Source organism: Eubalaena glacialis, chromosome X, assembly GCF_028564815.1.
Source record: "Eubalaena glacialis isolate mEubGla1 chromosome X, mEubGla1.1.hap2.+ XY, whole genome shotgun sequence".
Lineage (NCBI taxonomy): Eukaryota > Metazoa > Chordata > Mammalia > Artiodactyla > Balaenidae > Eubalaena > Eubalaena glacialis.
The window spans coordinates 15,829,106-15,852,213 of NC_083736.1; the positions used below are offsets into that span (position 1 = coordinate 15,829,106).

At 39.9% G+C, this 23,108-nt stretch overlaps 2 protein-coding genes and 1 pseudogene across 3 annotated transcripts in view; 2 read left to right on the top strand and 1 right to left on the bottom strand.

The window, feature by feature from the left end:
• CDKL5 (cyclin dependent kinase like 5) overlaps nt 1-23,108 on the top strand; it is a 189,594-nt gene that overhangs the window by 73,935 nt on the left and 92,551 nt on the right. The gene's annotated exons all lie outside the window — the stretch shown is intronic.
• Nucleotides 4,034-5,037, bottom strand: LOC133082284 (actin-related protein 2/3 complex subunit 1A-like). Its single transcript, XM_061178826.1, is given in 2 exon segments — nt 4,034-5,014; nt 5,017-5,037. Coding segments are annotated over 2 exon segments (969 nt in total). The 3' UTR covers nt 4,034-4,066.
• LOC133082615 (gap junction alpha-1 protein-like) lies at nt 11,488-12,597 on the top strand (annotated as a pseudogene).

The following is a 23,108-nucleotide window of genomic DNA, read 5'->3' on the forward strand; positions in this document are numbered from 1 at the left end:
CTGCGGTGGCTTCTCGTTGCGGAGCACAGGCTCTAGGTGTGCGGGCTTCAGTAGTTGTGGCTCGCGGACTCTAGAGGGCAGGCTCAGTAGTTGTGGCACATGGGCTTAGTTGCTCCACGGCATGTGGGATCTTCCCGGACCAGGGATCGAACCCGTGTCCCCCTGCATTGGCAGGCGGATTCTTAACCACTGTGCCAACAGGGAAGTCCTACGCTAGGTGCTTTATTTTCATTACTCTTTAGATCCTCATAGCAACTATAAAAGTTAGAAAGAATTACCTTCCTTTAACATGAGGGAAACTGTTGCTCAAATATAATAGGTTAATTTCCTGAAGGCCATACAAGTCAGTAGGTGGTAGAGCCAGGAAGTAAGCCTCATTAGGCCCATCTTCTTTTTTTGTTTTTTAATCAATGAATAGTTGATTTACAATGTTGTGACCTTTTTTTAAAAAAAAATTGAGGTAAAATTCACGTAATGTAAAACCAACCATTTTAAAGTGTACAACTCAGTAGCATTTAGTGCATTCACAATGTTGTACAATCACTACCTCTATCAAGTTCCAAAACACTTTTATCACCCCAAAAGAAAACCCCAGACCCATCAAGTACTCACTCCCTGTTTCTTCCTCTCTCTATCCCTGGCAAACACCAATCTGATTTCTCTATAGATTTACCTATTCTGGATATTTCATATAAATGCAATCACATACAATTTGTGACCATTTGAGTTTTTCTTTCACTTAGTGTAATGTTTTTGAGGTTCATCCATGTAGCCTGTGTCATTACTTCATTCCTTTTTTATGACTGAGTAATATTCTGTTGTATGGACATATTACATTTTGTTTATCCATTTATCTGTGGATGGACATTTGGGTTGTTTTCACCTTTTGATTATCGTGAATACTGTTGCTGTGAACTTTTGTGGTCAAGTTTTGTTTGAGTCCCCGTTTTCAGTTCTTTTGGGGTATATAGCAAGAAGTGGAAATGCTAGCTAGGTATATGGGAATTCTGTGTTTAACTTTTTTGAGGAACCACCAAACTGTTTTCCTCGGTGACTGCACCACTTTACATTCTTGCCAGCACTGTGCAAAGGTTCCAATTTCTCCACATCCTCGCCAACACTTGTTTCCTTATTTTTTTTTATTGTAGCCGTCCTAGTTGATGTAAAATGGTATCATTTTGTGGTTTTGATTTGCATGACACTAATGATTAGTGATGTTGGACATCTTTTCATGTGCTCTTGGCTATTTGTATGTCTTTGGAGAAATGTCTAGTCAAGTCCTTTGCCCATTTTTTGATTAGGTTATTTCAACCATTTGTTGAAAGGACTTCTTTCTCCATTGGATTGCCTCTGCTTCTTTATCAAAGATCAGCTGTGTTTGTGTTGAGTCTAGTTTTGGGTTCTGTGTTCTGTTTCATTGATCTGTGTGTCTATTCTTCACCAATATCATACTGTCTTGATTTACTGTAGCTTCGTAGTAAGTCTTAAAGTCAGGTAGTGTCAGTCCTCCAATTTTGTTGTTCTTTTTCAGTATTGTGTTGGCTATTCCAGGTCTTTTGCCTTTATGTTTTATCTTTTAAATCAGTTTGTTGATATCCACAAAATAGCTTGCTAGGATTGGGATTGCATTGAATCTGTAGATCAAGTTGAGAATTGACATCTTAACAATATTGTGTGTTCTAATCAATGACCACAGAATATCTCTCCATTTGATTTTTCTCTCTTTGATTTCTTTCAACAAAGTTATTTAGTTTTTCACATACATATCTTACGATTGTTTTGTTAGATTTATACCTAAGTCGTTTTTTTCTTTTGGTGATAGTATAAATGGTATTGTTTTTAATTTTTAAATTCCAGTTGTTCCTTGCTGGTATATAGGAAAGTGATTGACTTTTGTATATTAGCTTCGTATCCTGTGACCTTGCTAGAATTGCGTATTAGTTCCAGTGTTTTTTCGGGGGTAAATTCTTTGGGATTTTCTTCATAATCAGTCATGTCATTTGCGAACAAAATAGTTTTACTTCTTCTTTCCCAAAATGTATACCTTTTACTTCCTTTACTTGTCTTGTATTAGTTATGACTTCCAGTACAATGTTTAATACAGATGGTGAGAGAGGACATTCTTGTCTGGTTCCTGAGCTTAGTGGGAAGGCATGCAGTTTCTTACCATTAAATACAATGTTAACTGTAGGTTTCTTGTAGATGTTCTTTATCAAGTTGAGGAAGTTCTCTCTATTCTTAGATTGCTAAGAGTATTTATCACAAATGGGTATTGGGTTTTGTCAAATGCTTTTCTGCATCACTTGGTATGATCATGTGGTGTTTTTACTTTCATCTGTTGATTATGAATTGATTTTAGGATGTTGAATCAGCCTCGCATACATGGGATAAATTCCACGTAGTTGAGATGTGTATTTCTTTTTATACATTGCTGGATTTGGTTTGATAATATTGGTTGAGGATTTCTACATCTGTGTTCATGTAGTTTGCCTTTCTTTAATGTCTTTATCTAGTTTTGGTATTGGTAATACCCTAATGTGTCCTCATAGAGTGAGCTTTGAAGTGTTTCTCTACTTCTGTTTTCTGGAAGCGATTGTAGAGAATTTCTTCCTTAATTTCTTCCTTAAATGTTTGGTAGAATTCACCAGTGAAACCATCTAGGTATGGGACTTTCTTTCTGGGAAGTTTATTAATTATTGTTTGAGTTTCTTCCATAGATATAGGCCTCTTCAGATTATCTATTATTCCTTGTGTAAATTTTCATAGTTTGTATCTTTTAAGGAATTGGTCCACTTATCTAAGTTATAAAATGTGTAGGCATAGATTTGTTCATAATATTCTTTTATTATCCTTTTAATGTCCACCTGATTGGTAATGATGACACTTCTTTCATTTCTGATATTAATAATTTGTGTCTTCGCTCTTTTTTTCTTGGTTATCCTGGCTAGAGGTTTATCAATTGTATCAGTCTTTGCAAAGAACCATCTTTTGTTTCCATTGATTTTTTTCACTACTGAGTTCCTGTTTTCAATTTCATTGATTACTGCTATAATTTTTATTGTTCTATCCTTTTATCCATTTGCTTTAGTCTTAAATTGTCCTTCTTTGCCTTATATCCTAAGGTAGAAGCTTAGGTTATTGATTTTAAGTCTGTTTTCTTTTCTAATATATGCATTCAGTGCTATAAGCTTTTCTCTAAGCCCTGCTTTTGCTGCATCATACAAATTTTGATTTGTATTTTCTTTTTCATTTAGTTCAAAATATTTAAAAAGTCCTCTTTAGATTTCCTCTTTGACCTATGTATTATTTAGAAATGTGTTGTTTAATGGCTAAATATTTTGAGATTTTTCCATCTATCTTTTTGTTATTGTTTTCTAGTTTAATTCCATTGTGGTGTGAGAAAATACTTTGTATGATTTTTATTCTTTAAAATTTGCTAATTTGTGTTTTGTGGTGCAGAATTTGGTCTATCTCGATGAATATTCCATGTGAGCTTGAGAAGAACATGTATTCTGCTGCTGTTGGATGAAGTATTATGTAAATGGCAGGTAGATTTAGTTGCTTGATTGTGCTATTGAATTCACCTATCTTTATTCTCTTTTTTTTTTTGTCTACTGAAAGGGGGTGTTGAAGTCTCCAACTATAATAGTGGATTTGTCTATTTCTCTTCGCAGGTCTATCTTTTGCCTCATATATTTTGTTTTGTTTTGTTTTCTTGTTCAGTATTTTTATTTAATTTTTTAACAGACAATTTACATACCTCCCCCACCCCTTCCTTTAAGTTAGTGTGACAATTTTCCATAATAAACTACTTAAAGAGAAGCTTTGGTCAAGAATGGAATGAAATAGCAAAAGAAAAAAACAAAAAAAAACACGCAAATCACTGCTGCTTTTAAAAAACCAACACTTTCACCAACTACACTCAAACAAAACACACAACAAGGTTTGCGCCATATGCGTCTTCAGTGTTTCCTGGAGGCTGGCTCTCCTCCCCGTCATGCAAATGGCAGAGTTGCTCGGTGCAGCCTGTCTGTCCTCATGCTGGATCTGGGAGGCTCGCTCAGCTTCACATTATCCAAAGGCCCTGGATAGAAGACTCTAAGGTCTTGGAATCCCAAATGGTCATGGCTCCATCAATGCCAGTAGTGCAAAATTTGCGACAATCTTGCTTGTCCACCTCATAAATAGACACTTGAGAGATGCTGTTCTGGTGCAGCGTCTCCAGGGCTGTGTTTCGGTCCTCGGTCGTGGCCCACTTGTCCATGTTGCGGAAGCGCTCCATGGCCAACATGTTGCACTGGATGCTCTGTTTCGGGATGTCTAGTTTGGAGATGAAGGTCAAGTAGCCGCAGTCGTCGTAGTTAAAGAGCATGGGGCAGCAGTCATGGCCAGCAGCCACAACGCTGTTTTCCGAGTCGAACGACACAATCAGGAGGGGCAGGAACTCTGTCTTCAGAGTTGAGACCTGCACACTTTTTGAGGCATCAACAACAGACACGGTGCCGTCGTGGCTGACCCAGGCCAGGCGGCTCCCGCTGGTGAAGAAGCTGACCCCGTTCACCCAGCCGCCAGTGCCACTGCCATTGCCACCAAACTCTGACATCAGCTGACCAAAAGGCATCTTGCTGCCCCAGGGCGTACTGGTGACCGTGGAGCGAATGGGTTTTTTTATGTGCTTGCTTACCCACCAGTCATTTTCTGACTCGAAGTAACAAACAGAAATGAGTCGTGCTCTGCTGCCCTCGGCAAATTTGTTCTCTGGCAGGGACCACTTGACAAAGGTGGCTGCACAGTTAATTCTCAGGATCACCAGGGTCGGCTTCCAGACTCCACCTTTCTGACCCCAGACGTAGGCATTGCGGTCGGCCCCGCAAGTGACCATGCGGTCACTCTTGGGAGCCCAGTCGATACCTGTGATGTGTCCGTTGTGCTCCTTGAATTCATGAGCTTTCACCCACTGGCTCCCGTTCTTATAGATGTGGACTTCGTGGTTATTGGGGCTAAGGGCAATCTGGGTATGATCCCTGTTCCAGGCATGGCAGGTGATTGGCTCTAGTAAAAATTGATGCAGGGACATTATTCTTAGTGTTTTCAAAGGATAGACAGCTGGGAGTTGGGGCCGTCCGGACAGGCTCGGAGCATTGAATTCGTGGACTCTGGTCAGTGGACACGAACAGGCTCTGGCGGACGCGGGCGGAGAACCGAGGCCCAGAGGGAGCCCCTTATATATTTTGATGCTGTCTTGTGTGGTGCATACATATTAAGGATTGTTATGCCTTCTTGGAGAATGTATCATTTTCTAATGCCCTCTTTATCCCTGATGATTTTTCTCGTTCTGAAGTCTACTTTGTCTAAAACTGATATAGCTATTCCAGCTTTCTTTTGATTAATATTAACATGGTATATCTTTCTTTATCCCTTTGCTTTGAACCTAGATGAATCTTTATATTTAATGTGAGTTTTTAAAATCTACTCTGACAATCTCTTTTAATTGGTATATTTAGGCCATTCGCATTTAAAGTGAGTATCTATACTTGGATTAATATGAACCATGTTTGTAACTTTTCTATTTGTTATACTTCTTTTTTTTTTAAACAATAACAGGTCCCCCTTTTCTACCTTCCCTGATTTCAGTTGACCATTTTGTATGATTCTGTTTTCTCTCCTGTCTTAGTATATCCATTATATTTCTTTTAAAAAGGGTTTTTAGTTGTTGCTCTGGAGTTTACAGTGTATATTTACAACTTATCTAAGTCCACTACCAGATAACTCTACTCTGCTTCTCAGATAGTACAGGTACCTTTCATTTTACTTATCCATTTGCTATAATTAGCAAATACGCTATTACTATTATTACTTAGAACAGTTATCTATTAAGAATAGGAAAAATAGGTTTTATTTTACCTTCATTTATTCCTTCTCCAATGCTCTTTCTTTCTTTGTGTAGATCTGACTTTCTGACCTATGTCATTTTCTTTCTCTGAAGAACTTTTTAAAACAGTTTTTACTAGGCAGGTCTACTGGTGACAAATTCCCTCAGTTTTTGTTTATCTGAGAAAGTTTTTATCTCTCCTTCACTTTTGAAGGATAATTTCACTGAATACCTTCTAGGCTGGTTTTTTTTTTTTTTTTTTCTTTCAACACTAAATATTTCACTTCATGGCTTCTGACAAGAAGTCAAATGTACTTCTTATCCTTGTTCTCTATAAGTAAGGTGTTTTTTTCCCTCTGGCTTCTTTCATGATTTTCTCTTTGTGTTTGGTTTTCTGTAGTTTGAATACGATATGTTTAGGTGTAGAGTTTTTGGGTATTTATCTTGCTTGGTGTGCTCTGAGCTTCCTGGATGTGTGATTTCGTGTCTGTTATTAATTCTCAGCCATTATTCCTTCAAATATTTTTTCTCTTTTGTCTCATTCTTCTTCTGGTATTCCAGTGACACCTTTTGTAATTGTCCCATAGTTCTTGGATATTCTTTTCTCCTTTTTTTTTTTTTTTTAATTGTTATTTATTTATTTATGGCTGTGTTGGGTCTTCGTTTCTGTGCGAGGGCTTTCTCTAGTTGGGGCAAGCGGGGGCCACTCTTCATCGCGGTGCGCGGGCCTCTCACTGTCGCGGCCTCTCCTGTTGCAGAGCACAGGCTCCAGACGCGCAGGCTCAGTAATTATGGCTCACGGGCCCAGTTGCTCCGCGGCATGAGGGATCTTCCCAGACCAGGGCTCGAACCCGTGTCCCCTGCACTGGCAGGCAGACTCTCAACCACTGTGCCACCAGGGAAGCCCCTCTTTTCTCCTTTTTAAAATTCTTTTTTCTGTTTGCATTTTAGTTTGGGAAGTTTCTCTTGACATATCTTTAAGTTCACTGATTCTTTCCTTGGCCATGTCCAGTCTACTGATGAGCCCATTAAAGGTATTATTCATTTTTGTTATGGTGTTTTTGATTTTTAGCATTTCCTTTTAATTCTTCCTTAGAGTTGTATATACTTACATTACCTGTCTGTTCTTGCATGTTGTCTACCTTTTCCATTGGAGTGCTTACCATAGTAATCATAGTTGCTTTAAATTCCCTGTCTGAAATTATCCCTGGTAATCCCCAAACCTGTGCCATATCTAAGTCTTGTTCTGATGCTTGCTTAATCTCCTCACACTCTGTTTTCCCTTGCCTTTTAGCATACTTTTTAGTGTTTTTTAAAAGCCAGGTAGGATATATTGGATAATAGAAATGGAGGTAAATAGGCCTGTAGTATAAGGTTTCATGTTAATTTGGCTAGGAGCTAGGCTGTGTTTAATGTTTGTTGTAGGTGTAGATGCCAGAGGCTTCAGTTTCCTCTAGTGTCTTTATTTTTAAAATTTTCTCCCCCATTATCTTTGGGTTTCCCTAAGAAGTCCTTTTTAAGTAGAGTCTGTTTCTTGCAACTCTTTCCGTTGTAATCCACTGTTATTGGATTACTGTGGAACCTCGGTGACGTGGTGGTAGAGTGTGGGGAAGGGCCAGTGTTTTATAATCTTATGACCAAGTCTTAGTCTTTTGGTGGGCCTGAGCCCTGGACTGCAACCTTCAGAAGTATTTCTTAGCCTTCCCCCAACCCCTGCTTCCTTTAGGTGAAACAAGTCTAGAGAAGTCTGTGTTGGCTAATTTCCCCTCTCCCAGGACAGTATAGAAGGCTCTGGTATATTTTCCCTTGGAGTGTTGGCCTTTGCTATGGAGAACCTTCTGGGTTTATTTCAAAACTGTTACTTTTTCCCATGGGTGTATTTCAGAATCATCACTTCTCTCTTCCTCTTACCGAAAAGGGGAGGAGATTGTTCTTGTATCTTCACAGTCAGAACCTGGTGAGGTTCCTGGAGGTAAAGCCATGAGAGTATAGAGGCTCTCCTAAGATCGGGCCCCCAGGAGTTCTTACTCACAAGCCTTTGTCAAAATTACGATTTAAGTTTTCTTACTAGTGTATTAACTCCAGCACCTTCTGCTCCAGGTAAGCTGATCTTGGATGTGATTCTCTGTATTTGCCTGTTTCTCCAGATTTCAAGAGTTCAGTTTGCCCTGTGTCCTCAATTCTCTGATAAGCCTAATAAAAGTTGCTGATTGGCAGTTTGTTCAGGTTTTTTTTGTTGTAAGGACAGGAGTGACAATATCCAAGCACTTTATGTGTTGGAGCCGATCCTGAAGTCTTATATTTATATTTTCAAATTGGAAATACCTTGTCCAGTTTAAAAATAATGTTCAACAAGAGGCTTTTAACTTGCCTATGAGCCATTTGCTTAGCTAGATAGTTATTTTCATCCCTTTGAATCTCAGATCTGTATATTTTCAAAGTGCTTAGTAAGAACTTTTTCCAGGCAAAATATTTGAAAAAGTTGAGAACTTTCATGTAGTTCTAGAAAATTGCTAATAACTTTATCCTAAAGTAACTAGAATTATTGACGACCGACCCCCACCCCCACCCCGCCCCCGCAGCACTGTTTTTTGTTTTATCAGATACCTTCTATAAAACACACTAAAGTAGTTTCAGGGATTATTTCCTTTAACCTTCATTTGTTGTTATTTTACCCCACTTGTTTTTGAAGAAGTAACTCAATTTTTAAAGGCATTTTGAAATCTCTGGAGACTAAGCCTTGGTTGAATTTGAAAAACTAATGAGAGTAAATGCCCAACTCTTATGCTGCAAATGGTCTATTTTCGATTAACCTTGAAGAATGTATTAATCATAAACTACATCTTGGTGATTTTAGCTTAATAGGATTACTTTCAGAATCTGTGTGATAGAGGACAGTTTGGCTAAAATGTGTTATTTAAGCAACTGAGAAAGCACTGTGTGTGCTTTTAAGCCTTATAATTTGATTACTTGCTAAAAAATTGCATTTTGGGAGGCTTCAGTTCTTATTCTTGGAGAACAGTTGTAACCGACTTTGGGTGGTTGAGACATTGTAAATTGTATTAACCTTGCCCCCCCTTTTTAGGTTTTAAGTTTTATTCTTCTTACTGAATCTACTGTGAGGAACAGCCATTAAACCAAGAAACAAATAAGCTGTATAGTATTTAAGATTGCTTATTAGTAGGCAAATTCATATTATTTTTACTTTAAGAAATATTTTCCTCTTTTAATTTTCCTACTTGTTTACAATGAATATCTACCTTTGGGAATTAAATTTTTTAAAGTGGGGGAATTAAAATATAAATATTATGAATGTTGTCTTAATATACTAAATAAAGTTTGTTTTAAAAATGATGAGTCAGTGCTGTATTGAGATAATTTGGTTGAAAATAATTATTTTTACCATGTAATGATCAGTTAGCTGTGGTCCTCCGTTTTAAAGTAAGATCTGTTTGTCTGGCGTGCTCTGAATTAGAGGCAGAAACTTTTCCCTAGGCTTTTTGCTCAGAGATGTTTCTTATAAAGAAAGAAGGCTGTCAGGAGGAAATGGAGAAAGAATAGAAGGTCTTCAGTAGTGGCACAGCAGGTGTATGTTGTGCCCTGTGCCAGGTTCCACCCACTCTCAACAGATTGGTGGGTGGTATCAGAGTTGCTCCTCCTGAGATTTTTTTTTTAAAAGCTCTTGAGAAGAAACCCACAAGAATGAACACAGTGTGTCAGTATTTTAGTCTTAACAAAAAAGCTTCCATGTGCTAACAATTCAACTGAAGATAATGGTCCACATTCAGTAAATAAGTATTTAAATTGAGGCCCCTGTTGGCAGAGACCTGACTTCAGTTCTCACATAAGGAGAGAGTAGCAGCTCCTCTGTTTTAGTCCTGATCTTGCTACTACTCCCTGCTAACTGGAATGGCAGCTACCCTTGCAAAATGCCCCTTTATTCACCACAGCATTCAGGACCACAGCACTAGTATAGATTGCATATTTCCCTCTCCAGAGACTCTCAGGATCAGACCCATGATTCTTTTTTTTTTTTTTTAATTAATTAATTTATTTTTTTTTTTAATTTTTATTTTTGGCTGCATTGGGTCTTCGTTGCTGCGCGTGGGCTTTCTCTGGTTGCAGCGATCGGGGGCTACTCTTCATTGCGGTGCGCGGGCTCTAGGCACGCGGGCTTCGGTAGTTGTGGCACACGGGCTCAGTAGTTGTGGCTCGTGGGCTCTAGAGCGCAGGCTCAGTAGTTGTGGCACACGGGCTTAGTTGCTCTGCGGCATGTGGGATCTTCCCGGGCCAGGGCTCGAACCCGTGTCCCCTGCATTGGCAGGTGGATTCTTAACCACTGTGCCACCAGGGAAGCCCAGACCCATGATTCTTGACATCCTCTTTTACTTTCTGTCACCACCGAAACTCACTGGCCGTCCATTAGCCCAGAACCCTTGTCTCTGTACTGATCTGTACATCCCTCTATCACATCCTGGTTCCTCCCCCAACCCTCCCACTGTCCCCTAGAGCTCCCGACCTGCCATTAATAATTTCTCCAATGGCCTCAATCTTGCCCCAGCCTCACAGTGTAATTTCACTTTCTGCCTCTGGGATTCTCTGCTACTGCCAAGCAGATGCCTGAGGTAGCCCCCTCTGGCACCATTCTGCTACCTCTGCCTACTACCTGGTAACCATGCTGCCTGCCTTTGAGCTAGCTCCTTGAGTACAGTGAGTCCTTCCCTCTTCAAATTTTTGCCCATGCTGCTGCTTCACATGCAGCGGTTTTTCCAGTCTTTGCTTGGCTGACTCTATACATTCTAATCTGGGTTTCCTTGTGCTAATCTCTGTTGGTGCCTATTTGTTTCCTTCTTGGCACTTATTTAAATTTGCAGTTGTATATTCACTTACTCACTTAGCCTTTTTCATTGATTCTAAGATATACATTTCCCCCCACATTTCTGAAATTGGGGCACATCTTACCCTGGATACCTTGATTGCTTTCTGAATGGTAAATAAAATAATGGCTTATCTTACAATTAATTGTAATTAAAAAATCAATAAAATACTGTGCTTTTGATTATCTGTTCCGCTAGTTGATTGTGAGTTCCAAAGGAATCACAGTAGGAGCCAGTGCCTAGTACAGTACCTGGCACCTAGTAGGCACTCCATAAATAATGCTTGGATGAATATCATTATCTGTTTGGGAGATGATGGCCCTGATACGTCTGAAGATGAATCAGTCAGTATATGCATGTAAATTTTTAATTCAGTGTCTGTGTTTGAGTTTTTAATCTTTGGAGATTGCCTTATTCTGGAATTGAAGATATTTAAATGTGTCTATTTTGTTCCCCTATTTATGTAAATTGTCCCATTATCAATATATGTACATCCTTATTTGAGAGTATTTACTCACCATGTATGAAAAATGAATCCACATAAGCTTTTATCAGGTATCAGCAATTGCTCTTCATTAGGGGGAAGAATGAGGAAGGTACCAAAGAGTAGCAGACTTGTAAGCTTTAGACAGTTTTGAGTGCTTGAACTTGCTTTTTCGTTTTACTTCGTCCTCTAAGGAGTGCAGTCACTTGGCGTGCCTACTTCACTTTTAAGGGAAAGAACAGCGAACAGGCAGCATGAGTGACTGGAGTGCCTTAGGCCAACTCCTCGACAGGGTTCAAGCTTACTCCACAGCTGGAGGGAAGGTATGGCTCTCAGTCCTTTTCATTTTCTGAATCCTGCTACTGGGGATAGCAGTTGAGTCAACCTGGGATGATGAGTAGTTTGCCTTTTGTTGTAACACTCGACAGCCTGGTTGTGAAAACGTCTGCTACGATAAGTCCTTCCCAATCTCTCATGTGTGCTTCTGGGTCCTGCAGATTGTTTTTGCATCTGTCCCCACACTTTTGTACCTAGCACACGTGATCTGTGTGATGCGAAAGGAAGAGAAGTTGAACAAGAAAGAGGAGCAACTCAAAGTTGCCCCAACCGATGGTGCCACTGTGGAGGTGCACTTGGAGGAAATTGAAATCAAGAAGTTCAAGTATGGCATTGAAGAACATGGCAAGGTGAAAATGAGGGGGGCTTGCTGTGAACCTATACCATCTGTTTCTTCTTCAAGACAGTCTTTGAGGTGGCTTTCCTGCTGAGCCAGTGGTACATCTATGGCTTCCGCCTGAATGCGGTTTACACTTGCAAATGAGACCCCTGCCGCGTCAGGTGGACTGCTTCCTCTCTCGTCCCACAGAGAAAAGCATCTTCGTCCTCTTCATGCTGCTGGTGTCCTTGGTGTCTCTTGCCTTGAATATCATAGAGCTTTTCTATGTCTTTCTCAAGAGCATTAAAGACCATGTGAAGAATCCAGAGCGTGAGCCTTACCACAATACGTCTGGTCTGCCAAGCCCCTCCAATGGCTCCTTATCAACTGTTGCTCTCTCCACCATGTCCCTTCACAGGGACAAGCTGGTTCCTGGAGACAGAAACAGTTCTTCCTGCGACAGTTACAGCAAACAAGGAAGTGAGCAGAACCCTGCTAATTACAGCACATAGCAAGTTCGAATGGGACAGGCAGGAAGCACCGTTTCTAACTCACATACACAGCCTTTTGATTTCCCTGTTGACAAGCGGAATTCTAAAAAAAATCTAGCTAGTGGACACTGGCCATTGCAGCCCAGCAGCCGTTCTGCAGAGCCAGCAGTCATGCCAGCAGCAGTGTAAATGACCTAGAAATCTACACACATGGTTGAAAGCATTACAGTTCTGCTCAATTGTTAAAGAAAAGGAAAGTGCAATAGACAGTGTACTTTTGTTTCAGTGACTCAACAACCTCAGTGGTGAGGCTTAGCAGATACAAAGACATTAGACTACCACGGTTCTTTTGAGGTGTCTGGGATAGAAGGATGGAGAGAGAGGGATTAACAGAGGTACATGTTGATATTTAAAATGGTTGACTCAACTTGCATTCTAAGTAAAAGTTGCACTAGGTGATGCATAAGTAAGGCCTTTTTCTCTCCCATATTCCCCTAGAATGGTTCAGTGTATGTGAAAGTGATAGATATTTGCCACGTATTGGTATAAACAGATGCAGTATAAACTCACAAACGTAGATTTTAAAATAATGCTCACAGTGTTCAAATTTGAGCTTTTCTCGTGGATTTTTTGGTGTGGGTCAAAATGATGTTTGCATTACATAATTTCTACTGTGAAAATAAAGCACTGTTTTTTTCCTAACCCCCCCACCCCTAGTGTATCCTATTATAGATACTGGTTCTATTCATTATAATTTTTTCTCTTTTGTAGAAAGTTGTCACAAATGATTTCCTTTTTCTGAAATGTAATCATTGATGCTTGAATGATAGAATTTTAGTACTGTAAACAGAACTCATTAATGTGAGAAACTTAAAAGAAATGCTTAGAGCTGGACTACTAAGCGTTCTTGCATGAATTTTGCAGTAACTGACAGTTCTTGCCTTTATCCAATTTAATAAACCCTACTGAATAAACATTATTTCGGAACTTATATTCTTTTGAGTTTGACAGTCTGTCTTTTGGGGTGGCTAGCATTTTTGATATTTGTCCTAAGATTTTATTTGGAATGCAAGAGAGGTTGAAAGAGGTTTGAGTATTATCCATGTAACTAATTTGTTTGAAATATATACCAAAGAAATCTAACCATTTCTTCAAATGTCTTTTAAAGCTCATCACAGATGATTGGTGAAAATGCTGAGCTTAATACTTTATTCTTGCACAGCAGCTACATAAGCAGTTTTGTACAGTGAGAAATACTAATTTGTTTAACATTTCACATTGAACTACTGTCATGTTCAGCTTTATTGCACGCAATGTAGACCTAGCCCATCATATATTCTAGAGAGTGTTCTTTGTTCAATAAAGTTTTAAGAGAGCAGTCTGCATCACTGCCTTCTCTGAGAGCTTCTAGCTGCACTGATCTTCGTAGTCTTTTGAATTCTTCACTGGTACATCTTTATCTAAGCAAAATACGCTAGAATAGATTTTTGGAGATGGAATTGTGGAGACTATGTTAGAGAAGGTTTTAGTATTAGCATTTTTAATTATATGTAGCAGGATCACAGATATACTTACTACTTTCAGATGTGCAAAAAAATGTAGCTTCTTTTTTTTAAATTTTATTTATTTATTTATTTATGGCTGTGTTGGGTCTTCGTTTCTGTGTGAGGGCTTTCTCTAGTTGCGGCAAGCGGGGGCCACTCCTCATCGCGGTGCGCGGGCCTCTCATTATCGCGGCCTCTCTTGTTGCGGAGCACAGACTCCAGACGCGCAGGCTCAGTAGTTGTGGCACACGGACTTAGTTGCTCCGCGGCATGTGGGATCTTCCCCGACCAGGGCTCGAACCCGTGTCCCCTGCATTGGCAGGCAGATTCTCAACCACTGCGCCACCAGGGAAGCCCTGTTTTTCTTTTAACTGATCTATTCTTCATCAGAAGCTTCCTCCCACCCCACAGGGCACCGGGGGAAGGTGAAGCTGGGGACAGCATTCAGCCTGCCAGTCCATCTGACTGCATCTTGCTCTGACAGTCTCATCTGGAAAACCCATTCTCTAGGTTCAGTCAAGAGTGTTTCACATTTCCTCCTCACAAACCTTTTCTTGAGGAAGAATCACTATTATTTTCTAATGGGGTGTGTGTTTCTGTGGAAGACTGCAAAACTCCTGAAACCTTGGAATCAGATTGGACACTGCCACCCTCACTTCCTGTTTCACATTAATTTTCACCTATTGCTTGCTTGATTTTCTTTAAATTTTTATCTTGAGATACAGATTCACATGCAATTATAAGAAATAATAGATTCCATATATCCTTCAACTCATTTCTCCCAATTGTAATATCTTACATAATTATAGCAGAATATCATAACCAGAAAACTGACATTGATATAATCCATGGACCTTATTCAGCTTTCACCAATTTTACGTGCACTTGTGTGTGTGTGTGGTGTGTGTGTGTGTGTGTATGTGTGTGTAGTTCTATCACTTGTGTAGATTCGTGTGACCACCACAGTCAAGATATAGAACAGTTTCATCACCAGCATTCCTTATGCAATCTTTTTATAGCCACAGCTGCATCCCTCCCTTCCCCTCTATCTATCCTCTGGCAACCACTGATCTATTTATCTCTGTAATTTTGTCATTTCAAGAATGCTATTTAAATGGAATGATATATAACCTTTTGAGATTGGCCTTTTTCACTCAGCTTAACTCCCTTGAGACCCATCCAAGTTTTTGTGTGGACCAATAGTTTGTTCTTTTTTATTGCTGAGTAGTATTCCACAGAGTGGAGGTGTCACGGTTTATTCACCTATTGAAGGACCTTCAGGTTGTTTCTAGTTTTTGGCTATTACAAATAAAACTGCTTTGAACATTCTTGTACAGGTTTCTTTGTGAATGTAAGTTTTCATTTCCCTGGAATAAATGCCCAAGAGTGTAATTGCTGAGTTGTATGGTAAATGAGCATATAGTTTTGTAAGAAACTAGCATACTCTTTTTCCAGAGTGGTTTCTATTCCCATCAGCAATGTATGACTGGTCTCGTTTCTCCATGTGCTCACCAGCATTTGGTATTATCACTATTTTTTATTTTAGCCATTCTGATAGGTATGTAGGTGAACTCATGGTAGTTTAAATTTGCATTTCTGTAATGGCTAATAATGTTGAATATATTTTCATGTGCTTATTTGGCATCTCTGTATCCTCTTCAGTGAAATATCTGTTTGTGTCTTTTGTCCATTTTCTAGTTGAATGTTTGTTTTATTACTGTTCAGTTTAAGGAGTTTTTAAAATATATATATTCTGGATTAAAATCCTTTGTTGGATATGTTTGAAAATATTTTCTTCCAGCTTGTAGCTTGTCTTTTCATTGCTTAATAGGGTCTTTCACAGAGCAGAATATTTTAATTTTGATGAGGTGATTTAACAATTTTTTTCCTTGTGTGTATTGTATTTTTGGTGGTAAGTCTAAGAACGCTTTGTCTAGTCCTTTATCCTAAAGATTTTCTCCTTTGTTTGCTTCTAAAATTTTATAGATTTACATTTTGCATTTAAGCCCATGATCCATTTTGAGTTAATTTTTGTGTAAGTTGTTTGAGAGATGTAGGTTGAGGCTTTTTGTTTTTTGGCCTGTGGATGACCAGTTGCTATAGCACCACTTGTTGAAAAGTCTCTCCTTCCTCCATTGAATTTCTTTTGCAGGCAAAAATCAGTTGAGCATATTTGTGTGGCTCTATTTCTGGATTCTCTGAGGTGTCCCATTGATCGATGTGTTTATCCTTCTGCCAGTATCATGGTGTCTTGACTACTGATATGTAGCTCTGTAGCAAGCCTCAACATCAGATATAGTGATTCCTCCCACCTTATTCTGCTTTTTCGAAATTTCTTTAGCTATTCCAGGTCATATGCCTTTCAATTTCTGTTTTAGAATAAGCTTTCCTATATCTATAAAACACTTGCTGGGATTTTGATAGGAATTACTTTAAATTTATACATCATTTTGGGGAGAATTGGCATCTTGTTGAGTCTTATGATACATGAGTACAGTATGTTTCTCAATTTATTTAGGTTCTCTTCAATTTTTTTCATTAACATTTTATAATTTTCAGGATACAGATCCTATAGATTTTTTTTTAGGTTTATATTTCATTTCCGTGGAGCAATTGTAAATGGTATTTTGCTTCTAATTTCTGTCTCCACATTTTTATAGTTTGTATATAGAAATGTGATTGATTTTTGTGTGTTTATCTTGTATCCTACGATCTTGCTAAACTCACTAGTTCTAGGAGTTTTTTGGTGGATTCCTTGGGATTCTATATGTAGACAATCATGTCATCTGCAAATTGTGTCCATTTTATTCCTTTGTTTACAATGTGTTTGCTTTTTATTTTTCTTCGCTTATTACTCTGATTAGAACTTACAATACTGTGTTAAGTAACAATGATTAGAGCAGACTTTCTTGTCTTGTTTGCGATCTTAGGGAAAAAGCATTGTCTTTCACCGTTAAATATGATGTTAGCGGTAGGGTTTTGTGGATGATATTTATCAAGTTTAGGAAATTACCTTCCATTCTTAGCTTGCTAGAGAGTTTCTTTTTTTTTTTTAAATCACGAATGGGTGTTGGATTTTGTCAAATTCTTCTATTGCATGATTTTCCTTCTTTACCGTGTTGATATGGTTTTCAAATATTGAATCAGCCTTGCATATTTGGAATAAATCCAACTTGGTCATGGTGCATACTTCTTTTTATATATCGCTGGATTTGATTTGCTAATATTTTGAGGATTTTTGTCCCTGAGTTCATGAGCGATATCAGTCTATAGTTTCCATTTTTTGTGCTGTCTGACAGGGTTTTGGTATACACATAGTAGTAGCCTCATAAAATGAGCTAGGAAGTGTTTCTTCCTCTTCTAATTTCTGGAAGAGATTATGTAAAATTGATGCTGATTCGTCTTTAAATGTTTGGTAGAATTCTCCAGTGAACCCATCAGAGCCTGAAGATTTCTTTTATTGGAAACTCTAAAATTACAAATTCACTGTATTTAATAATTATCTGACTATTGTTTATTTCATCTTGGTTAAGTTTTGGTAGCTTGTGGTTTTCAAGGAATTGGCCCATTTTTTTGTAAGTTGTCAAATTTATGAGTGTAAAATTTGTGGTATTTATTTACTATCCTTTGAATGGCTACAGGATTGTAGGCATCTCCCCTATTTCATTCCTGATATTGATGATTTTTGTCTTCTCTCTTTTTAAAAATCTTTATCAGTCTTGGTAGAGGTTAATCAACTTTATCAATTTTTTTGTGGAAACAGATTTTGCTTCAATTGATTTTTTTCAGTCATTTTCCTGTTTGAAATTTCATTGCTTTCTGCTTTTATCTTTATTATTTCCTTCCATGTTGCTTTGGGTTTATTTTCTTTTTCTAGTGTAGAGGTAAGAATTTAGATTATTGATTTGAGACCTTCTTTTCTAACATATGGATTTAGTGCTATAAATTTCTCTCTTAGTATTGCTTTAGCTGCATCCCACATATTTTGATATATTTTCATTAAGTGATATGAAATTAAAATTTCCTTTAGACTTCTTTGTATGATGGCTGCTTTGAAATCTTTATCGGATAATTCTGACATCTCTGTGTTAGCATCTCGATAGTCTTCTCTCATTCGTGTTGAGGTTTTCCAGGTCGTTAGCATGACAAGTCATTTTCTATTGAAACCTGGACATTTTGGACATTATGTCGTTAGATTCGACCTTATTTAATCTTCTGTCTTATCTGGCCTCCTTTGACATTCCTCTGGCAGGGGACGGGGGCACCAGATGGGGATGGAAATTTGGTTTCCTCAGTTCGCCTCCATTGACACCCACTGGAGAGGGGCTCCTTGTGACTGGTGTGGTTGGGAGTTGGGCTCTCCACTAGGCCTCTGTTTGTAATAGGGGCTGGGTGGGCACACAGCTGAGAGCACGAGAGCACGCGGCCATTACCGCACAACTGTTAGCGCGAGATCCTTAGCATGGTGGTTAGAGGTCGAGCTCTGCCAATGGTTGGCCAGACAGTGGTCCTCGTGGTGGAGAGCGCGATGAGAGGCAGATAGCGGCCGTCAGGTGAGCTGGGGGCCCAGGGGACAGGCTGTGGGCTGTGTCCCAAAGAGCTCCGGAGCCCTCGCCACGGCTGCCCACTGGCCAGGCCCAGGCCTTGAGGCGATGGCAAACCTGTCCCCCATCCCCGCCTCTTTGACCTAATGGCGGCGGCGGTCTCCATGGGTCACAGTCCACAGGACCCGCCCCCCCAACCCCCTTTGGGCAGCCTGAGGGCCGGCTGGGTCCTGGACGCCTGGCTCCCTCAGTGATGACGGCTGGGCGGGTGCCGCCAGCTGAGAGCTGCCTCTTCAGCTGGGCCTGGGCACTGGTGGGAGGACCCAGACTGGGTGCTAGATGAACGCTCCCTCTCAGGGACCCCCTTTTCTTAGCCAGGGCCTGGACCTTGGAGGGCGAAAGTCGATCCTTGGAACCTTGCCCTTTCTTGTCAGAACAGGGAATAACATTTGTTTAGGTGGAGGTTTACAGGAACATCATGACCTGACCTCAAGAACAAAGGATCTGACACCAAGAAGTTTGCAACAACTAACCACACCCCTCCCTCACCTTTCTTATAAAAGGGCTTTGTTGAAAGCTTTTGGGGAGTTCAGGGTTTTTAAGGCATGAGCCACCCACCTCCTTGCATGGCCCCGCAATAAACCTTTCTGTGCTCCAAACGCTGACGTTTTGGTATCGTTTGGCCTCACTGTGCGTCGGGCGCACGGACTTGCATGTGGTAACATGTTGACCACCCTGGTTAGGAGGGGCAGGAGGGGCAGGTGTGCCTTGTTACTGCTCCCCACGTGGCCTCCACTGACACTACCCTGGCAGGGGATTGGGTCTGCTTCCCACTCTGCCTTTGCTGGTGTGAATGGAGTCACAATTTTTACTGTTTCATCTGGCTGCAGTAGAGTGGTTATTGTCTAAAAGTTTTCCATCTTGCTAGGCTGCTCCTTTTCTGGTCTTTTAGTTCGAGAGAGAGCAGGCTTTGGTTGGGGCTATTTTTTGTCTGTGTCATGGGCATTTTGGGGTTGCTTGTTGAAGTAGTTTTATTAGAGTTGCTTTAAAATCCTTGTCAGATAATTCCAACATTTATTTCATCTTGGTGGATGTCTCTTCTCATTCAAGTTGTGACTTTCCAGGTCCTTGGTACTAGTGATTTTTTATTCTATCCTGGTCAATTTGTATATTATGAGACTCTGGATCCTTTTTGATTTTTTTTGTTAAACAGGCAGCCTCCCTGTTGCGGGATTGTGTGAGGGGCGGGTGGGGGGTGTATGTTCAGTTTCCTGCTTGGCCCCCCTGACACCACCTCTGCAGAAGCGTTGCTCTTACTCCCACTGCCTCCTTGCAGATGGATGGGGCAGATGTTCAGCTCCTCACTTGGCCCTGCTAATACCTTCCCAGAGAAAGTGGACCACTAATTCGCACTGCCTCTGCTCTGTCCTGCAGACACTACCCTCGCAGGGGCGCCAGAGTACTGTTGCCTCCTTCTGCCTAGGGGAAGATAGAAGATCAGCTCAGGGTCTGGACCCACCAACGCCACAAGAGGGGAATGGAGCGCTGCCTGCTTCTGCCAGGCTGGGGATGGAAGATTAGGTCCCTGCTTCCTCGGAGTGTGTGTGTGTGTGTGTGTGTGTGTGTGTGTGTGTGTGTGTGTAAGAATGTCTACCCGCTTAGCCCCACTGAAACCTCAGTGGGGTGGTGGTGCAGTTTTTCCATTCATGTTTGCCTGAGTAGGGTGAGTATTGCCAGAAAGATTTTCCATTGTTAGCTCATCCTTTTCTTGGTCTTTTAGCGGTGGGAACAGGCTTTTCTTGGCACTTTTTTATATTTGCCTCTTGTCGGTTCCAGGTCAGAGGCTTCTGTGGCACCCTGTTGGGGATACATAGGAGACAATGAGGAATCCCAGGGAACTCACTGCCAGGGAACTCACTGCCGTGGTGTGAGTCTGAAGTCTCTAGGCACTTGTCCTCCTCCTTTCCACCCTTTCTTCCTATCTTTGTGTGTTATGTACAGGGGTTTTTAGTTTTAAGAGGAAGGACCTGGGAGAAATGGGGCTACTCCATCTTTACTAAAAGTACAAGTTTTCGTGTGTGTGAAAATTCTGTAAACACCATTTATGTGATAATAAACATCAGTTCATTCTTCATATATACCATGTATCAGACACTGTGATTGAGACTTAGTCCTTACCTTCAGAGATCTCACAGTTTTATGGAGTCGAAGTCCTGTGAAATAGATTTTAATTTGCCCCATGGCATTCGGGTAGAAACACAATTTTTTATTTTAGAAATAAAACTAAATCTAACTCCACACCACCTGGCTTGTTGGTATTACCGGCGCTCCTTTGCTTCCCATGGACTGATACAAGCCTCCTTTGTTTTATGACATACCAGGCAAATGGGGCAAGGGGCGTAGTCCTTAGTGCTTTGTTGTTACCATGGTTACCATTGCTTGTTACTCAGGTTACCATTAAACCCTTTGCCAGGAGCTGCCCTCCAATGGGCATTGGTTCCCTGGCCCCAGCTCTCCAGGCTCTGGTGCTTAGTGATCAGACTGGAGGGATCTCTTCAAGCACCACCACTGTCCCAAGTCCTGGACACTCCTCTGCCTCCTGCAGAAGCTGCAGCCCCGTAATCCTCCCAGTCCGGTAGGAATGTCAGCTTTCTTTGGCATTAGAGTATTGGACGGGAAGTTTGGCTTTGCTGTGAGTCTGGACTTTATGTAGTAAGGACTGTTAGTTCTCTCCAGGGTCAGGAGAAGCCCCTCAGGGACAAATCCCATGCTCTTGGCTTTCCTCTGGAAACTTGCTTTAGTGATTTGGGAATGCCCCGCAGCAGAGCATTTTGAACTTGATGATGGTAATAACGGTAATAACATTTAGCTCATGTGCTGTTCTGAACATTTTCCTTGTAAGCTCTCATTTAATCCTAATAGCAACCTCAGGAATAAGTGATATCATTAGACCCAGTTTTCTGGTCTAATGCTCTGCTAATTGATGCTTTTCCATTAGACAAAGGAAATTGAGGCACCGAGAAGTTAACAAACTTGCCTAAAGTCTCTCAGCTAGTAGATGGTGGAGCCAGGATTCAAACTTGCCTAAAGTCTCTCAGCTAGTAGATGGTGGAGCCAGGATTCAAGCCAGGCAGTGTGGCTCTGGATCTGAAGTGCTCACACTTCTTCTGGATGTGTGACATCCTTTGACTTTCAGTTTGCTGTATTATTATTTGTTTGAAATCAAGATTGTGTCTGAAAGAAGTGCTTCTGGGCTTCTGAAAATTATCGCAGAATTAAATGTAATTAAACAGTGTTTCTAATCAGAAACACTTTTTGTTTTCTTTCTTATGAAACCATATAGATAGATCTGGCAACAGGAGTATGAAAAATAAGCTGTACATATCTTATATTTTAAGCTGGAGTATATAGTCCTCTAATCAGATTTTTTTATTTGTTTCTGAAAGTAGGAAATAATGATTTTGTTAGAAATTTCTGCCTTTTTCTTTGGTTGTTTAGGGCTCAAGAGAAAATTTAACCAGGTTATTTTTTATGATATATCTATTATTTATCACAGTTCTTTATACAGTTGTGACATTTTCTATTGCTTTAGGTGCCTTTTTGTTCAAATACAGGTAGTAGAATAACTAGAAGGATGTGATTCACAAGTCATTATATGAATATTATCCATGCCCTTAGATTTAAATTCTACTTTAGGGGCTTATTATAAAGTGATTATAATGTAGCCAAGTTCCTTTGTTCAGAAAAGATTTGTGCTGCCCTTTAACTTGATTTTTCAGTGAAAATATGTAAATTTTTCCATTCATTTAAAATGTGGAATCAAGTTTCATTTACATATATATTCTATGTACTTGATAGTATAATCTAACGGTTTGTTCTGTTCCTTATAAACACACAGTGTTGAATATAAAATTTCTGCCATGTTTTGTTAGAGAATAATGTATAATTTCTCTTAAAGTCATCCATTAATTTGCGTTTTTTCATACCACTGGTTCTTAAATTTCTACAGGCACTTTCTCACTATGTGATTTATCTGAATAACTGCGTGATTTATCTGAAGCAGATATCTTTTTCAAATTTGTATTGATTTTTATCATCCATGCCGTTTAAATACATTCTTTGTTGATATATAAAGATTCTTTGTTAGTTCTGGCTCAAGAGAAACCACAGGAGTGAGCTTTGAAACTTAAAATGTAATTCATTAAGCAGACATCTGTTAAAACACCTGCTATAGTGGGTCCTGCTGGATGTTTGGAATAAAAAACAGGAAGGACATGATTAGTGATTGTAGAGAACCCACATTCTGGAAGGGAAAGGCTCATGACAGCATAATGATTGAGGTGTGGTCTCTGCCCTTGAGGAGTTCTTGGGCCAACAGAGAATGAAAATGTCACAAAACACATCATTTCAAAACTCAGGGGACTGGTCCTTTTAACAAAAATAATATTTCAGTCTTTATTTTCTGTGATGTTTTTAGTTATGATAAAATTTACATATCCCGTTTCTATGCCCTGTGTGTCCATTGCCTCATTTCTTCTTGGTCCCTGTAAGATCCTTAAGAAGTACTTAGAGCAATTGAACTGCTTAATTCACCCAGCCCACCCATTTGGAGGCCTTTCTGCTAGGTCTTAGGGGTGAGAG